The following is a 19,671-nucleotide window of genomic DNA, read 5'->3' on the forward strand; positions in this document are numbered from 1 at the left end:
AAGGAACTGCGTGTCGTTGAATTGGGCTTCTAACGTGTGTCTGCTTCCTACTCCTGTTAGGCCTACCAAGAGCAGATGGAGAACAGTGCTACGGCCATCTTGGAAAACATAGAGCCTTTCAGACAAGCCGCAAAGGGCGAAGCTGAAAAACTGGGACATTCGGTACGGAAACTCTTCCTTGGTGATGTGCGGGAATAGGATGAGTTGTAACAAACTATTGCACAACATTTCTAGCAGCTTGTAAATTACGACAAATTATTGATATCTACATCTTCACCAGTGCAGAGTGCTTTCCATTGTCGTTAACATCAAGTGTCCTTTTTGTGAATGCAGGTCAGCCAAACAGTGGGCTACTTAGGACCTCTTGTTCAAAATGCCATCATCGGAGCCTCGCACACACTCAATTCTAAGCAACAGATGGCGCTGCTTGACCAAACAAAGTCCGTGGCTGAGAGCACCCTGCAGCTTGTTTACGCTGCCAAGGAATCTGGAGGCAATCCCAAGGTGCGTCAAAGTCTCAAGGGTGATTGAAACAGTTTGAAATGGCAGATGCGTCCCTGCAGACTTGCCAAACCTCTTTGGATGAGTTAGATCTGAAGGCTGTAAAGTACATAAATTAAGAAATTATTTAATAAAAAGTAGGCACAGTAGATGAGTCAGTTGCACAGACTTCTCATCAATCTGCTTACTCGTATACTGTTTATGTATAGGGCCTGACTTTTTAGGGTTAAACCAGTATCCGCCCGATATTTCCCCCCCGAACGAAATCTGTAAAATTCGGGTTTAACCCGAATCTACCCGAAAACATCCAGGTCGCGTGGCACACTCATAAGCGTGCATTAAAATAAAGTTTGATAACACTGCTAAACATTAGTTCCATGTTAAGGCAAATTTTTATTAAACAAAAAAAAATCACCCGAATACACCTGAATTCCTGACGACTGAATATGCCGTAACGGGATTTAACCCGAACACACCCGAATTTTCAAATGAAAAATATCACCCGATATTTACCCCCCGAATTTGGCCAAAAATAAAACCCGAAAAAGTCAGGCCCTATTTATGTACGGCTTATGTATTGCCGCCGTGAGCTTGTCATAATTATTTTTCCGACATAATCCCCACACTGTTCCATTTTGACAGGCCGTACATGCCCACGGGGATGTTGATGAGACCGCAGACACCACCCGCGTCGCACTGCAGGATCTCTTGCGCACTCTCGAGACAGCTGCCACCGAGGCTGGAGTCGTCACCGGTTTGGTTGAGTCCGTCAGCAAAGCAATGACCCGTCTGGACGAACGCACCGTCACCACGACCATCATCACGGAACAGTCTTTTGTCGACTACCAGACCCGCATGGTGAACTCGGCCAAGGAAGTTGCACGTGTGGCCCAGGACATGGTGGCACGCTCGGGGCACGAACCGCAGCGGCTTACCCCGCTGGCTGCGGACCTGTCCCACCACTACGGGGCGCTAGCCGCTGATGCTCGGGGTGCCGTGGCTGCTACGGCTAATCCGGATGTGAGTCATCTTGCTGACTTATTAAAGAAGCGGCAAAAGGTTCCATCTATCAATTTTTCGTTTTTGGCTGTGTTGTGCTGTGCAACAATAACATGTATACTGTCAAGCAGGGACGTGCATAAACCGTATTTTGCGAGAATACGGTGTAGACCAGGGTTGGTTACCGAAAATATTGTTTCCGTTTCCGGTAACTCAAAAACTCGTCGCTTCGTTTCCGTTTCTGTTTCTGGGTGATTTTGGGTAGTGGTTTCTGTTTCCGTTTCCTCTTAAGAATTTCGTTACCGTTTCAGTTTCCGAGGTAATTTCGGTACTGGTTTCTCATCCGGAGCTCGTACTGTCTGGTTTTGGCTTTTTCATGTCAGGTATTCTAGTTACATAGTTGATGCAAAAGGACAGCCACACCAAACGCAAACAGTAAAGACTAATACAAAGTTCGTTACGAATTTTATACGCCTCAAGTAGATGCCTCTTTCGGTTGTGGAAATACATGCCTTTAAGTTTCAAAAGTCTCCGCTCAATAAAACGTCATCCAAAACTTCCGCGTCCATCTTGCAGCACAGTGGACTCAACATGAATGAAAGTCCCGAAAATAAACGAATGAATGAATGAAGGAATGAATGAATGACTAGAAGAATAGTGCAGCTATATATAATTTTCATATTAACGCGAAAACACTGAGGGAGACGTGCTGCAAACTTGGTTTCCGTTAAAGTTACCACTTTTGAATTTCGTTTCCGTTTCTGTTTCCGGTAATGGTAACTAAAACAATTTTGCTTCCGTTTCTATTTTCGTTTCCTGTTGAATTTCGGTAATTACCATTTCTCGTTTCCGCTTCCGGTAGCCAACCCTGGTGTAGACATGTGGGTCTGAAAGGAACAAAGTAGTCTGTTGACTGAAGATTTAATCTGCAGTCGCACTTTAATTCCTCACTAACTGATGTCCGCTTTGGTCAAGTGACCTTTCTGACTGCTGTGAAGTTAGTAGTAATACTGTAGCACTTCACAGCTGTGTGTCTCTGTTGCAGTCATAATTATTATGGTATAAATTTATCCACAGGTATCTGCACGCATCCGTAATGGAGTGCACGAGCTGGGCCGTGCGTGCATCGAACTGACCAAGTCAGCAGGCTCTTGCCAGAGCAACCCTGGGGACATGTATGCACAGAGGGAGGTCGCCGATAATGCCAGGGTGGTTTCCGAAAAGGCAAGCCAACTTTGTGCTTAATAAATATTTGCTGTATTTGCACATGGGCCACCAGTGCCGCCATAAGTTTAGACCTCAACAACCCTCAAGTAATGATTTGATTTTCCAAAGAAGGTTAGTGTGCGTTCCTAGATACGTCTCGGTGACGGCAATTTGCCGGGTAAAAGACGGATTCCACCCTAAAGAGGGAACCTTCAATTTGGGGCACAAATTTGGGGAAGAATCGGTTTAAACCCCAAAACTTGTATAACTAGAGCCTGAAGTTTCAGGGTTTAACCCAATTCTTCCCCAAATTTGCACCCTAAAAAGGGAACCTTCAAGTCGGGGTGCAAATTTGGGGAAGAATGTGGTTAAACCCTAAAACTTCAGGCTCTATGTTTAACTGGAGCCTGAAGTTCTAGGGTTCAACCCAATTCTTTCCCAAATTTGCACCCTAAAGGGGGAAAATTCAATTCGTGGTGCAAATTTGGGGAAGAATCTGGTTAAACCCTGAAACTTCAGGCTCTAGTTATACAAGTTTTGGGGTTTAACCCGATTCTTCCCCAAATTTGCACCCTAAAGAGGGAAACTTCAATTCAGGGTGCAAATTTGGGAAAGAATCGGGTTAAACCCTAAAACTTCAAGCTCTATGTATAACTATGTATAAGATTGCCTCTTTGTGGTGAAAATCCGATTTTTACCCGGCAAATTGCCCTCACCGAGACGTCTGCAGGAATGCACACCAACTTGTTTGGCAGCAAACGCAGTTGCACAACGATTTGCACCAAACCAGCACAGTTTGAGAAACTAAGTCTGATTTCTCCAAGAATTTAGCATATTGGAAGTTTTTCCACCCAAATTCGAACGAATTTAGAGCTTATATTTATTATCCGATTTTTACCCCCAAATTCACAAAAAAATATTTCCCGAAAGCATCACGGTCTAGTTATACACAACCATATCACGCACTAATGAAGAGGAGGCTGTGTTATGGTGCAGGTGTCTCATATCCTGGCAGCCCTTCAGGCCGGATCTCGAGGCACCCAAGCGTGTATCAACGCAGCATCAACCGTGAGCGGCATCATCGGGGACCTCGACACCACCATCATGTTCGCTACGGCCGGGACACTGCATTCGGAGAACGACGAAAAGTTTACCGATCATAGGTACATTGCATAACAGAAGTGTTACTATATAGAAAGTGGTCTTTCAACATTATTCGCCGATAGAGCCTCGTGTTTTAGGTAGAACCAGTCTTTGCATCATTTGCACTAGATTTGCGATCATCATCACTAAGAGGGTGAACCCCCAAAAAACCAACTTGCCAAAGTATAAATCCAGATTAGTGCTTTCTCGTTAATTAGAACTTCTGGATAATTTGAACTGATGAGGTCCTGTAAAAGCCACGTATTTCAGTGATGGGGAAGCACTATACCGGGTGTTTCAGTTAAATCCCAGGCTAAATAATTCGCGAATGGGTGCACCAATCGACAAACTTTCTTTTTTACGAGTATCTGCGCGATACCACCTACGAGCCGCGCACCGTGTGAATGAATGGCAGGCGCTCATTATTTAAATAAAAATTCAAATGAGTTTCGTAATAAAACATAACTTCTTCTAAAGCAGGGCGCTGTCGACATTAAAATGGGTACTACCCCTTTTGGGACCCTCAGTGGACACCTTTTAGAGAAACACATCAGGCGAAGCCTAGTTTACACTTCTGCCAGTGCCGCGGGATTGCAGGCATGGTTTAAAAGTGCGATTTGAGGGATCACTGAAAATTGCCACCTTTGAGAAATATTTTAGCAAATGTTGGCAAGGATGTTTAAGTTAGTTTAATTATTTTGAGCTTTGGCTGGACCAGCTATGACGCCATGGAAAGAGGGATTTAATCACACAGCCAGCTACTTTATGTCTGGAATTACAATTTTCCGGACAATTCTAGCACAAACGTATTAATCAATGAAATATGTGTATATAGTTCGCAGTCAGCCTCACAAACTACAACTGAGCCCCATGTTTCAATGCAAGCTTTTGCTTACTATTCAACAATAAGCACACATTTTTGTACGGTATTCGACATTATTCGATTCGCTACTATTCGAAGATTTTACTATTTGATTCGTACTCGATTCGAACCCAAAAGTCACTATTCGCACAGCCCTAAATTGGTGATACATAAAACGAGACGAAATATCAGTTTGCCAAAGATGCCCAGAACTGACTGAATCACTGCACGTTCTCAGAGAGAACATACTGAAGACTGCCAAGGCGCTGGTAGAAGACACCAAGACCCTGGTGGCGGGAGCCGCGTCGAGCCAGGAGCAGCTCGCCGTGGCCGCTCAGAATGCCGTCACAACGATCCTGCAGCTCTCCGAAGTCGTCAAGCGTGGCGCCGCCTCCCTGGGGGTCCACAACCCCGAGGCGCAGGTGCTGCTCATCAACGCGGTGAAAGACGTTGCGTCGGCCCTGGGAGACCTCATCCACGCCACCAAGGCCGCCTCTGGCAAGAACGTTAACGACCCTGCCATGGTCTACCTTAAGGAATCTGCAAAGGTAGGAGCCATGCTTCACACATCTGTAAAGTCTAGGGAACGTCTGATGTTCTCGAATTGAAGTTAGGAGCTTAAGCCAACGACGCCATCTCGACTAAAGAAAGCTTCGATATGTATACAGTCAAACTCCTTTATAACTTTTTAACGAAAATACCACTACAGCGAATTTTTTTGCGGTCCCGCTGGAGCCCTATAGGTCCAATAATGAACGTCCTTTTTAACAAAAATACCTTTACTGCAAATTTTTTTTTTTCTGTCCCCTGAGTTTCGTTGTGAAGGGAGTTTGACTGTAGACGCGTGGTCACGGCATCGTTCGTTTTAGTATGTTGTGCAGACTGTTTTCACACAGCCTGTGTCTAAGAGTGGCTGCATGTGCAGCAAAAGGTGGCTTGTTTCTGTGGCTTAAGCCACTACAAGCAAGTTGAGACACCGTCACTTAGATAGAGAAAGCCAGCTCAATGCCCTTCTCTCACGCGTTTGCCACATTGATGTATAAGACATGTCGACGACTTAATCTGCTTCAGCCAGTCACTGCAGACAATTTCGAGCATAGGGTTTTCACGGGGTAGTTGCCCATGCAGCTTTTGATGGTTCATCTAAAGCATGTCGTGGGTGGCAGGTTGGCTGGCAGACTCTTAGCGATGTCACATCGTTTATCTGATCAGGCATTCTTTATCTAATTGTGTTGGCAGAGTTCAGGCCTCGTCTAGCCTAAAAAAGTTCAGCTCGTTGACCTACGAACGTCCTTCGGACAGCTGGAGTATGTACCAGTGTTCAAATTTTATCGTATTTACCTAACCTATTTATGCGCATCCTTTTTCCTAAAAATTTAGCCTCAAAATGTAATTTTGGTACAGTTGGATACATTATTAGGTCTTTTGTCTTAATATTAGTAACTTCCAGCTCTGAGAAACGATGCAGCGCAAAAATCAAAATGTTGAACAATGGTTGCCAAGGTCTTGAAACAGTTTTTTTCTTTTTTTGTTTTTTTCATTTTGAGTGTGCATGCCTCATTGCCTCACTTATTTGTGCCTGACGGTTTTGAATGCCTGGACTGTAATCCTCTCTGCCTTGGGGTGACTCTCTGCTCTCCTCTTAAACATCATACAAATTGCCTGCCTGCCCTCGTAGCCTAACCAAGGAGAACAGGTTAACTGTTGTCTGTAGCTGTTGCACTTTCCCATAGTTTTGAGCCACATGTGCATTGGAGGCTGTGTAGTGGTTAATACCTTTGTCGTAGTATGTATGTTCATAGCAGTAGCATTTCTTGGTGAGCCTGCTTGTGGTTCTGTACTCTGATGGGGCAGCCGTGTTACTTTTAAATGGCAAGCTTTAATGTCACTGCCTCCTGTATGTAATAGCAGAAAGAATGCAAACGTAAGAAAGTGATGTGGAGCTCTCTGTTGGATTCCATCCACTATGAACATGCTATGGTCCTTGCCCACTGATCTTCAGTTAGGTTCAGCATCTGCATGGTATCACAGTTGAAGATGTCAGCAGTGTATTGCTACATCCATTATGTGGGGTGTTTTTATTCGACACAGATTTTTATCAAAAAGGCAGTGAGAGCAGCACATATACAGGGTGCTTGCTCTAACGTGTCCAGAAATCATACTTAAAGCGAGCGATAAAAGAAAACCAAGTGGTACTTTCCTGCTGCTTGAGTAAGAAACAAGTACTGCTTCACAAGTAGCAGCTGTTTCTTAGTCAAGTAGCTGAAAAGGTAGCGCTCATTTCTCTTTTATCGCTCGCTTTAAATAAAATTTCTGGACACGTTAGAGCAGACGCCCTGTATACTACAGGTTTTCCCGCCGATTTTAATCCAAGTGCCATCGAAATTAATCCATGTGGCATGCAAACTTTATGGGACATGGATTAATTTAGCTGGCACTTGGATTAAAATCGCCGGGAAAACCTGTAGTTTTGCAAGTGGGGTATGCAGCGGGCCAGACGTTCTGTTCAAACAACTACCAGGTTGCTTAAAATTTAATGGCCGAAAGGTGAAGAAGGTAATTTTAGGTAATGAAAGAAGAGTATGCAGGAAAATCTCTATTTAAAAAGTTCATTTCTTTTTAATGAGGCATTCTCCGGCATACTGTTTTTCCTAGTGCAGTAGAACCTTGCTATAGTGAACCCACGTATAGTGAAGAAACGGATATAGCGAAGAAAGATCGCGGTCCCGATTGAGCGTCCGTAGACGCCCACGTATTTTCAACACCTTTATAGCGCAGACGTCGAAAACCGGATATAGTGAAGAAAAATCTTCAAAAATTTCAAAATTTTCAGAGAAAAGTCTGCGATCCGCACGAAAACGAAATCGTGGTGTGCCTTCACCTCTCGGATCTTGGGGACACCGTCGCCTTTTTGTACTTTGCCTCGTCGGACAACGTGTGTGTGGTGCGTAGGGCTGCAGTGCAGCTTTGGAAACAAAGAGCATTGCAAGCATCTCGAAGAAGAAAGTGCTAACGAAAATCGAAAAACACAAAATTGCTTCACGACGTGGACGCTGGGACACTGAAGTTTCAGAAGCGACAGTGTCCGGCATTGTCAAGAAACGATGAGCTGTCGAAAAACGTGGTCGCAGGTGGGCGCAATGCAAAGAGACGAAAAGTGATGACCTCCACGTACGATGCCATCGATACTGCACTATTAAAGTGGCTTAATCGAGCTAGGGCAATGAACGTCCCTGTATGCGGCCCATTGATGAAAGAAAAGGTTTTGGGAACTGGCTTTGAAGCTGGGATACGATGACTTTAAGGCCTCGTTAGAACCAATATTCTGTTAGAACCAATCTCTGCTGTTTATGAGGCATTTTGTGGGTTATACATTGTAAAACAGGTCCATAGTGAAGACCCTGATATATGTAAAGATTTTTTTTCTGGTCCGGACGTCTTCACTATAAAGAAGTTCTACTGTATCGCTTTGTGGTCAGTTTCAGTTTTTGGAAAAAAAAAAGTGCATTGCATAAAGACAAGCACTCCTCATACTATCGCGAAACAAAAGAAAAAAGGACTGTGTGCCACTGTCCGTGTTCCACCACCTATTGTGTGGTGTACCACCCATAGAGATGCAGGACTATCGACAAATTGACTATCCGTACTACAGGTCTTTTTTTTTTTACCACCAATACCTAGATTTGGTGCTCACTATCGATACTCTTGCTCCCGTCTTGGTTTTCACACTGGCACAGTGAGAACAAAAACAGAATCACATGCGACACCAAGTTCTTTCCATTTAACTGTAATGCATGAACGATGCACTGCAAGCAGCGAATGAAGATGCTCATCATCAAGTCGTACTCGCTCATGAGACTACAATGCCAGCCAATCCATCTTAGGGAGTATCACGTGACGTTGCGGTTGGTTTGAGCAGCGTGAGAATAGCAGACTGCAATAGTTTACTATAGATAGTTTTCTATCGACAGCCAACTACTGATAGCAGACTATCGATTGTGATTACTTTCGCCAGGTTTAATTCTTATATGACTATCGATAGAGCAATCGATAGTTAAGGCCTCTGGTTATCTGCTGCGGCAAATTCAAAATTCTGCGGCACCGGCTCGTAAATTCTGCGATTTTCCGCGGCAAGCAGTCAATGACTGCTTGAAATGGGAAATGCTTTATTTTCTTGGGTAATGTGGGAACAAAAAGTATTTTGTAAAATTAAAGATTCGAAGAACTGTTGTGGCTCAGCATTACATCCATGATATGTTGCGACATCTAGAGGTTTTATAGGAACTTTATAGGAAGGAGCTTACAATACATGCCCTGTGGAAGTTACATCTTTACGACACCCTTTTTGTTTCTGGGCTGTAAGCATTATTTAATAGTCTTTAAAGGCAAACTCCCAAACATCAAATCAAAATCCCCCCCCACTGCCACCCCTAAACTGCACACGAGAGGGGCGCCGCCCCTTCCTCAGGCGGAGTATGCACAACAAACTTAGGCTAACGTTATCTTAAGCTAAGCTACAATCTGTCTGTGTTGGTTCTGCAGCATGAGCAATGTCGTAAAGCAGGCTTCACCTCATGCAGGGAAGCGTCAGGTGAAGCCCACTTTCGGGAGGTGTCGTTCATATTCCGCGAATAGTCGGAATATTCGGAAATCCGAATATTGAGTATTCGATTCGCGAATGGAATACTTCGAGTGATTGATATTTGATTCGAATTCGAGAACTCTAATATCAGCACACCCCTAAAAATGGGGGATTTCGTAAAATTCCCTGTCAAAGGAAGGATTCCGCTATGAATTCCCAGATCCCACGATATTTCGCGGAATCGCGGAAAACCCAGGGCCTTATCGATAGTTTTGCAACGCAAGAGGTGGTGGCACATGGGTCTGCAGATGACTGTGATTCTGCAAAGCTGGTTAATGTACTTGCCACATCGAGTAAACCGATTTTTAAACTTTACTTTGTGTTTTGTAAATGAAGATTTTTTTTATATTTCACGCTGCATTGCTGACATTTATGCGTGTCACTGCAGAGATTTATATTCATATGCAGCCGCTTGAAATTGCTGCAGCCTGCAGCAAATTCTTGGACTCCCATAAGTGTCACTTCCTGTACGTGTTGAGTTTACACAAATCATACACTATTAGTTCAGGCAGTTGTCCACATCCACACAAGGCCTGTGCTGTGGCTTTACTGCAGTGGAGTTCTGTGGCCTACTTCATTGAAACAGCACTGGTGAAAATTGTCTGTTGATTACGTACTAAATACACTCAATTTGCAAAGTAAATAAATGGCAGACAGGCTAATGAAACACGGGAGGATAATCCTGACACGCAACCATTCAAGAATGGCAGTTCATGAGAAGGCCAGTGAATGCCAGCAGTGGGACTCAAACTAATTTGATATTTGTAGTTGAGGAAGTTAACAGCATGGCTTGAAGGACAATCCGAGCAATGCACATTTGAGTTGCGTTGCTGGTACTTGCTGGCATTTTTGTCAACTGCCATTCTTGTGTCCATTCAAAAAAAAAAAAAAATTACATTTCAGGTGTTAGACATGAATCATGCATGACCCCACCTTGCAAGGAATGATGTTTAATCCATTCAGTCCTTTGTATACATCCATGGTAGATGCCCTTTGGAAAGTGTCACACTGCATGAATCACTGAGGCAGAATCATGTCAAGGGAAACAGAAGGATGAAGTCCAGGGTCAAAACACAAAGGCATTTTGTAGAGTCATATTTTTCAAAAAAAAAAATCCAGCAATGAAGCAATGACTCATGCACTCTGCTTCTTCTGCTGAGCGTTAGACAGGGGTGTGTAGTCTTCACTACCTATAAGTAGTCCTGTGTTTTTGGGTTAATCCAGGTAAATCCTGCATTACCACCCCCACAGAAAAGAAAAAAAAACTATCTTGAAAAAAAAATAATGACAGGTACTGGCATTTAGCATAGCCACTGAACACCTTGTGTTAATCTTAAACGAGAGAAGCACTCTTGTTTATTTCCCACCTGAAAATATGATAGCCCACCCGGTATTTCCTGATTTTACCCTATTTTGAGGGTCTCAAAAAAACAAAGACCTAATATTTGCCCCTGATTTAAAAAAACAAAAAAGAAAAACAACATAAAACCCGGAAATACAAGGGTCTACCCATAAGTCATGGACTGAAGGAACGTGATGAGTGTGCCTCATTACTATGTGGTAAAAACAGGTATGCGTACATTGTCGTACCCTTGCTGAGGCACAGGAAGGCAGTAGTAAGATAGTGTAATGAGCAGCATACCAGACCAGGGTTCTGGTCTGACCCTTGATCCTCGCAGAAGTTCCCTTTTCGTAATACTTCGGCATACTGTTATTATTGTTGCTTTCAATCAGTTTCGTACATTCAACTATAAGACTGCCACAACGATGCGACTTCAAAAGTTCCAAGAATTGTAGGTGTAAATATGAGCACTTCATCGATGATTCTACATAATAATTGAATTTTGGAAATTTTGTGTTTTAGTTGAGAGTATTGACTGAAGGGGTCCGTGCTGCATCTTTCATAAACGCAAAGTACCTTTACCATACTTTTTCACTGGATGCAAAAAGTGTTTAGCAAGCTACGTCAGATACAGCTGTTCACTGAAATTCACTATGTAGTACCATTATTGCTGATATTAAGATTGTTTCGTGAGAGTAGTAGTGTATTTGCCCACTGGTCTGCTCTACATTGAGAGTCAGGAACTTATTTCACACAAAATTGTAACAAGATGTTTATGTAACCACCGTATGCGACCTTGAAGCATAAGCAAAGATAATAAGACTGCAGATGGCAGTGCTGTATTAAAATGTTTGTTTTCACTGAGACACATCTCATCGTGTGTTCCCAGTAATAGTGAAGGCGAGACAGGCCCTACGTACTGACAGTTGATAGGCTTAAACATTCCTCGATAATGGGCCGGTCCATGATTCTGAGCAGAGCGTCGAACTGAACCGGAACCGAAACCGTAAACCGTAATTAACGGTAATTTTTAGCTGGAACTGAACCGTAATTACTAGTGCCATCTTGGAGCTGAACTGGAACCGAACCGGTATAAAAACTTCGGTTATCGGTTCGGGATTGGCATAGATTGTCAGCACGTTTCTCGGGGAAGGGGGTCCTGTTGGTCGAAAAACAGGAAAAAAAAATGCATAAAAAATGTAACCAAGAGATCTTGTATCATCTTTAGTGGGTACCCATAATTCTGTAGCACGTGTGAACCTCGAATCGTTTCCAAACTGGTTTTACAGCTTCTGAACCGGTTAATCGAACCGATATTATGTGAACTCCAGTGCCGAACCAGAACCTGAACCAAACCGAAAAAACATTTCGGTTCGACGCTCTAAGACCAATATTATACCCCTGTCGCATGGGCAGCTTCCAATGATGATCGAAACCAACGGCCATTGAACATGCGCATAGCGCCACCTAGTGTGTAACGTGTGGACTCCTCAAACAGCATTGGATGCAATGCTCTCTGACAGGTTGGCGCATTGCGCTCTAGATGGCGCTGCGCGCATGTTCAGTGGCCGTTGGTTTCGATGATCATTGAAGACTGCCCGTGTCACGGGGGTGTTACATGTACACGCTTTATCAAGGTACGCGTGAGTATCTTTAAAAATACTGGCCCCCATCTGCTCTGTGCGGCAGGTAGGAGACACCACGGACACAGAAGGACTGGCCTCCGATCAGGAAGAGGAGCTCATTCGTTTGCTCTCGGTTGAAAATCTAGGAGAGCTTCGCGGGGATGCTCACCTGCACTAGCGTTGCTGAACTGATTTTAAATGTAGTTCCTTCGTTATTTAAAAAAAGATATTCGAGTCTGCTTTGAAATGCAGGACATTTTGAACCGCAGTAATATTTGTATTAAATAAATGGTAACATCGTCCGAAGCACCTTGCTGTCCTACACAGTTAGTCAACCGTCTTTGGGTAATAAAAGTTCCTGCGTGTCTTTCTCGGGGTCTTCATGTGTCACCCATTTCGATTCAGAAAATTTATGAGCCATACTTACTTTTCGAGACAGTTCTTAGAAATATGACGAATCTTACATCTGCTTCAATCCAGTCGGACCTGCATCACCGCTTATTAAATTTTTTTCTTGATAGTCACAGTTAAAGTCACATGTACATACAAACTAGCAAAAGGATTCTACATGACACCTCCATAACTACATCGAGCACTCATGTGCGAGCAAAGTAATGCTGTAGGATATCTTGAACCTCGAAAATTTCGCGGAAGATCTCTCAACGTCTGCTGCTTCTGTCGCCTTTTCTCGTCGTTCTGAACTTCATCTACCAAGGTCAAGCAAATTTTCTTCTTGGGCCTGATGGATTTTGTGATGCCTGAGTTGTGCTTGCCTAAGTTACAGGACCTTGCCAGGACCTCATGCTTTGAATGGACACAGTGTGTGTAACACGATTAATCAACCTAACATCCAGCAGTTGAAGCTGCATGTCTTTTCCACTACTACTCCGCACAAGTTTTTATGTGGTGTGCGTGCATCTGTGTGGTAGCCTGTCTAGTCATGCACATTGGACTATGAACTCTTGGACTATTGGACTATGAACTAACCAACTAAGGCACTTTGTTGTGCTGCACCCAATCCATATTTCTTGATCATCTTGGGAATTTCTGTATCCTTGCAGGTGATGGTGACCAACGTGACATCGTTGCTGAAGACAGTAAGAGCCGTAGAGGACGAACACGCCCGCGGAACACGAGCGCTTGAGTCGACGATAGAGGCGATCTTCCAAGAAGTTCGGGTAAGTGTGGCGAAAAAACGTGATGGTGTCTAGTTTGCTTTGCATGTTGATGTTATCCTGCCCGTGCACTCCTTTGAAAAATCTCTGATGCGCAGGCGTTTGAGTCGAGCGACCCGCCGATGCGGAAGGTGACCGCGGAAGACTTGGTACGCGTGACGAAACCTGTCACGCTAGCCACCGCGAAGGCAGTTGCCGCCGGCAACAGTGTCAAGCAGGACGACATAATTGTGGCTGCCAACATGGGAAGGAAAGCCATGTTTGACCTCCTCACCACTTCCAAGGTACGGGAGCAACTCTGAATCGAAAGAAGCGCGAGTTTGCCATGCATTCTTATTGATGAAATTTTTTTTGTGTGTGGTTACTCTGCTGCTACGAAGCTTTCTTTCTCACTTAAAGTAGCACAGAAGTCATTTTTAACACCCAGTTTTCTTCCTATAAAACTGTTAAGTAGGCCAGTAAGATGTGCCATGCGAAGTAATTTACACCACAGAGTCATAATTATCGCGGAAATTGAATTTAAAATACGCCGCAAAAAGCGACCGTGCGCAACGGTGGTGAAGAGCAGTACCAGCCTGTGATCTGCCTGGAACCTCGCGCTGACGCTATAAGGAGAACGCTCGCTGATTGGCCTAGAGAAACGTTGTCTGCTACTCCGCTGTCGTCTGCTATTCGGCTGTTCGGGGTTCTGATAAAGCCTTTCTCCTTGCTCGGTAATACTTCGGCCGCTCCCTCTATCCCCAATTCTCCGGGAGAACTGGCAAAACAGGTTTACGGCGGCAAAGGGACAAGGCACTGACCCCCACTGACCGGCAAACCAGAACGAGTTCTCCTTATACCGTCATCGGTGACGTGCCATTATACCTCCTCATCCTCGTTATAGCTGGAGTGGCAAGTTAAGGGTGAATGCGCAAAGCTACGTTTATGTGAGTTTTTTTTTCTGGGAAACAAATTGCACACATCAAAACCTTTCGCGCTATTCGGTATAATGACACACACACTTTCATCAGATGTCTTAATCTGAAATTTTTTTGGATGGCCCTCTGTACTCCTTTAACCGTGGTTTTCATTCATTGTTTTCAAAATTGAGCTAGAATCAAGAAACCACTTATCGAAAAATGTTCAAAAAAAAAAAAAAAACAGTGTCATTATGCTTTTCTTATGTTTGCTAAAACAGGCAGCGTCATACCTGGCAGAGACCAATGAACTGAAGGTACGAGTGACTTCTTCCAGCCGAGACTGTGCTGTTCGCTACAGAGAGTTACTGCAGATGGTGCTTCAGGTCAGTCAAACGAAGCTTTTACCAAACTTTTACCGCCGGTTTGATGATGATGTAATGGAAGGTGCAGCCTCGTTGAATCTGTCAGAGCTTGAGCCGTGCTCTTAATTTCGAAACCAGGTCGTCCAGAAGCCGACCCAGGAGGGCAAGCAGTCGCTGGTGACGTGCTCGCGGAACATAGCAACGGCCGTGACCGACATCGTGTCCGCTGCTGAGGCCCTCAAGGGTAAACATTGATTTTTTTGTCACTTTTTTGACGTGCAAAAGAGGCTGATAATTTGAAGTGACGTAAGGCAGACATGTCATTTACGTGATACGGAAGTACGCAACATGCAAAGCATTTTCCAACATCATTCACTTGGCCATGAAGAAAACTCAGGTCAAATGTACATTTATTTATTTTCAATATCGTCAGCTTTAATGCTTCGCTGTTGCCTTCCAATCTGTCGTTATCTTCCGCTGTCAAGAGCTTCTGCCTGTGAATCGCACATGCATGAAATTAATCGTGTGTTAGCACGATGTTGAAGGTGATTACGTGTGCTGAGAACAGTGATAATTAATGATGAATGGGCAAGGGCGGTCCTAATTTGCTATCAGGGTAGCAGTGTATGGCTATCAATTATTGATTCAGTCGATAGGAGGTTTTGCACCACCACAAGGCCTTGTACAGGACAAGCTAAACACTCTTTTCACATTCTCTCCTATATTCTCTCTCTCTCTCACACGTACGTACGCACACACAACAAGTATGATGCAGCGCCATCTGGTGCACATGAGGGAAGTAACTGTTCTGAGGCTGGAACACACAGCATATAAGTAGGGCCTGACTTTTTATGGTTAAACCCGTATCCGCCCGATATTTACCCCCCGAACGAAATCTGTAAAATTCGGGTTTAACCCGAATCTACCCGAAAACATCCGGGTCGCGTGGCACACTCATAAGCGTGCGTTAAAATAAAGTTTGATAACATTGCTAAACATTAGTTCCATGTTAAGACAAATTTTTATTAAACAAAAAGAAATCACCCGAATTCCTGATGACAGAATATGCCGTAACGGGATTTAACCCGAATCCACCCGAATTTTTGAATGAAAAATATCACCCGATATTTACCCCCCGAATTTGGCCAAAAATAAAACCCGAAAAAGTCAGGCCCTACATATAAGTCTCGAGGTCCCGAAGAACATGAACAGCTTCTCACATCCCAATGAGTGACTCACAATGAGCGTGTGAACATGTATTTATTGTAGAACACAATTGTGTGAGCATGTCACTTTCCAGGCGGTGACTGGGCAGATCCTGACGACCCCACAGTAATTGCGGAGACCGAACTCCTCGGCGCAGCCTCTTCCATTGAGGCAGCTGCACGCAAGTTAGCCAATCTTCAACCTCGACGAGTTAGCATTAAGGTATATGTTACTTCTTTCTTCTGACGTAAGATCATAATCATCACCGACAGAATGCATTTTACCATGCCAGAGTTTGACATGCTTTCCTTTTTTTTTTTTAAATATGCAAACATGTTCCGTTGGTAATGACTCCATTCTGGGAGCTCGAGTAAGAAAAGGTCAAAGAGGCTTCTCGAGAAAGTCTGATGATCGATTGAAAACATTGTACGGGATGTTTTGAGAGGTGTTCTCATAATGGCAGTGCACCTTTAATATTCCCTATTCAGTCAACTATAGTAGTTAAACCTGCCTTTTTGTAACCCGTTGCCCACTCAAAGGCCAAAGCAGCTTCTCAAGAAGGTCTAATGATTGGTTAAAAACATTTTATGTCATATTCGGAGAGATGCACTCATAAGGGCAAAGCACCTTTTGTATTGCCTTTTCGGTTGAATGTAGTTAAACCAGCAGTTTTTGGGTCATGTTGGAGAAATACTCTAGTCTGTCTTAAGTTTCATCAATGTTTGACTGATTGTGCAGTATGATGTTTGCAACAATGCTCATCTACTGTAATTCTTTGTACATACCCTGTTGTAATTGAGAGATGGCAACTCTGAAAGCATGGAGAAGAGACCTAACCCTCTGTGTGCGAGATATGTTTGATATTCTTGGTTGTACCAATGCACCAACCAAGAATCAGACATATGCTCGCAGCAGGGGGAACCTTCTTCGCTGGATCAACATTCTTCGCTAGACCGTCACTACGAAGCGTCAGCTGTGTTTACAACCTCCCCTAAATACGGCTCGACTTTGCTCCAGTCAGTGTTTTCACGTTTTATCACGTCCTCTGTTTTTATGTGTACTCCACTGGTTTGCTGTAACGGGTGTGTGATGGAACATAAACGCTGTTGCACAGAAAAGCAGTAAGAAGTGAATGAAAGGTTATTCAATATCTAAATGTAACTTCAGTCTGTGTAACAACGAGAGGAAAAACGAGAGTTGATTTGAGTGTAAGTGTGTACAGACTGTTTACACTTCCTTCGGGAACCTTCAAAAATCTGGAAATGAGTGAGTGCGACGATTAAACGTGAGGTCACGACTGAGTACAGGGTTATTCTAGCAAACGTTACACATTTCGATCACACTAGACTAGATTTGGCCCATCCCAAACTTTGCAGACTGATAACCATTTATCTGAAGTTTCATTCGAATTTTTTGTAAGCGCTACGGCCATGTAGAAAGAAAATTAAAAATAAAAGAAAATCTCGCCCCATGCATTTTCAGTGGCCTATCCCACACAAACACCGCCATTTTTTCTTGAGTCTCCTTCACATTCACATCACTTCACACAGGTAGCGCTGCCTACAACGATGTGGCATGCCGATTCTGACGTTACGCACCAATCCTCTTGTTCCAGTCTGGTTCTGTATGCTGGTGCCACCCGTGTGTGTGGTGAAATGAAACTGAAGCGCACACAGCAGAAAATGGCGGCCTTTGAGTGAGATAGGTCATAGAAAATGCATAGAGTGAAATTTTGCTCGATTTTTAATTTTTCTTCTACAGGACCACAATGCCCACAAAAAATTCCAACAAAACTTCAGACCAATGGCTACCAGTGTGCAAAGTTTGGCGCTGGATAAACCCCGTCTCCTATTTTTACGACGCTATCAAAATGTGTAACGTTTGCTAGACTAACCCTGCACATTGCTGTGACGGTAACTCGGCACTTTCCGTTAAGGTAACGGACTGTTTATTCGTAGACGGAACTCAGCGTAGTCGCTTCTGTCACATCTTCTCACGCCCTTCTCTCGCTTGTGCATTTTATCCTGAGGGAACTTTTTTGACTAAGCTCCTTTTTATAACACACCATTCCGAAACAAATTTTTGGTCATGCAGAACGTCTTACCGACGCGTTTGCCATCCGCTTCTGTAACCGTCGTCTGCAATATAGTTGGGCAGCAAGAGGTGTGAAATAACTTGTGTTGTATACGAAAGAACACCCACGAGATTTTTCTGTATGTTTTATGGGAAAACTTATTCTATAAAAGTGTATTGACTTCGGATGTCTGTTCCGACCTCTTCATTGAGTGTTTTACGCTCGATTGTAGCAAATTTTGAAAAAGGTGCGTACTTCCCCTGTTTTTCTTGCAATGGCTACGGAAGTTACGCGCCTCACGATTTTTTTCCTGTTGAAGTGTGTCGTGAGAACTTGGAACAAAAAAAATATATTCATTAAAATTTAATGGGTTGATTTTCCACAAAAAAAAAATCGCGAAATAAGAGGAAAGTTGCGAAACTTCCGGCCCGTGTGCACGAATTACAGCGTGACAACAGGGCTTCGCGACACTGTGCTGAGCATGGTTTCCTCTATCATAAAAGAAAACCGCACATTTCTAGGTGCTTTCTAGTGCATTTCTAGGATTTCTAGGTGCTTTCTAGGGCATTTCTAGGATTTCTAGGTGCTTTCTAGGGCATTTCTAGGATTTCTAGGTGCTTTCTAGGGCATATCTAGGATTTCTAGGTGCTTTCTAGGGCATTTCTAGGATTTCTAGGTGCTTTCTAGTGCATTTCTAGGATTTCTAGGTGCTTTCTAGGGCATTTCTAGGATTTCTAGGTGCTTTCTATGAGCTGCAGCTGCCTTTCACGCCAGGCACAGTTTTCCCCATCTCTGCGTCCTTCGAGCGTGTCTAGCATTCTCCACATTGAGCTCTGGGAAGAAAACATTTCATGGAATATCGTTTTGCACTACGTATTAGAAACTGCAAAAAAAAAAAAGAAAGAAAATCGTAAAAGTTCGTGGAGGTCTTGTGAGGGCCTAGCAGGGGCCGTTCCATTGTTTCGCGTGGAACCGCCCGACTGCTATGTTATACCATATTTTGTCATTTCACGTGTATTTAGATGAGAGCCTGATGATTCAAACTCGCGATAATTCAAAACAAAGATCCTTTGGTCTCCAGGAGTTTATAATAACGAGAGTCCGCTGTATTTTGTGTAATTTTTTATCTTTGTTTTTCTGGTAACTAACCTTATTAATTAATTAATTAATTTTAGGAAGCAGACGAGAACCTCAACTTTGACGAAATGATTTTGGAAGCTGCCAAGTCCATTACCGCGGCGACATCTGCTTTGGTGCGCGCAGCTTCGGCCGCGCAGAGGGAGCTTGTCGCTGAAGGAAAGGTACGGAATTACCTGCATTGGTTTGTGTGGTGTATTTGAAGGAATTCTACCGTTTCAGCTTGGAGCACGTCCCCTGTACAGGTCGGATGATGGCCAGTGGTCTGAAGGACTCATTTCAGCGGTATGTAGCCCGCATACTTGGCTAGCAGGTTTTTGCAACTACATATAACATGCAGTATTTATGGTGGGAAGGGACCAGAATGTGAAAAATGAACAGAATTTGCTCACCTCAATGACATTCTACAGTCATTCGTGCACTCGGCAATTGATCAGTTGCTGTGAGGTCCAGGGAAGGATAACGGACGTAGTTTGGTTACCTTTTCCGTTTTCGTTA

The 19,671-nt window shown here is 43.7% G+C and overlaps 1 protein-coding gene across 1 annotated transcript in view; it reads left to right on the plus strand.

Moving 5' to 3' along the window:
• The window catches only part of LOC135375168 (talin-2-like), an 83,668-nt gene that overhangs the window by 60,904 nt on the left and 3,093 nt on the right, over positions 1-19,671 (plus strand). The window contains exons 41-53 of the mRNA XM_064607890.1: positions 61-162; positions 334-504; positions 1,144-1,521; positions 2,578-2,724; positions 3,703-3,869; positions 4,950-5,259; positions 13,382-13,498; positions 13,594-13,779; positions 14,673-14,777; positions 14,895-15,000; positions 16,057-16,184; positions 19,212-19,337; positions 19,396-19,458. Of these exons, the coding sequence (XP_064463960.1) occupies positions 61-162; positions 334-504; positions 1,144-1,521; positions 2,578-2,724; positions 3,703-3,869; positions 4,950-5,259; positions 13,382-13,498; positions 13,594-13,779; positions 14,673-14,777; positions 14,895-15,000; positions 16,057-16,184; positions 19,212-19,337; positions 19,396-19,458 (2,106 nt within the window). The remainder of the gene's footprint in view (positions 1-60; positions 163-333; positions 505-1,143; positions 1,522-2,577; positions 2,725-3,702; positions 3,870-4,949; positions 5,260-13,381; positions 13,499-13,593; positions 13,780-14,672; positions 14,778-14,894; positions 15,001-16,056; positions 16,185-19,211; positions 19,338-19,395; positions 19,459-19,671) is intronic.

Source organism: Ornithodoros turicata, unplaced genomic scaffold (assembly GCF_037126465.1).
Source record: "Ornithodoros turicata isolate Travis unplaced genomic scaffold, ASM3712646v1 ctg00000838.1, whole genome shotgun sequence".
NCBI lineage: Eukaryota > Metazoa > Arthropoda > Arachnida > Ixodida > Argasidae > Ornithodoros > Ornithodoros turicata.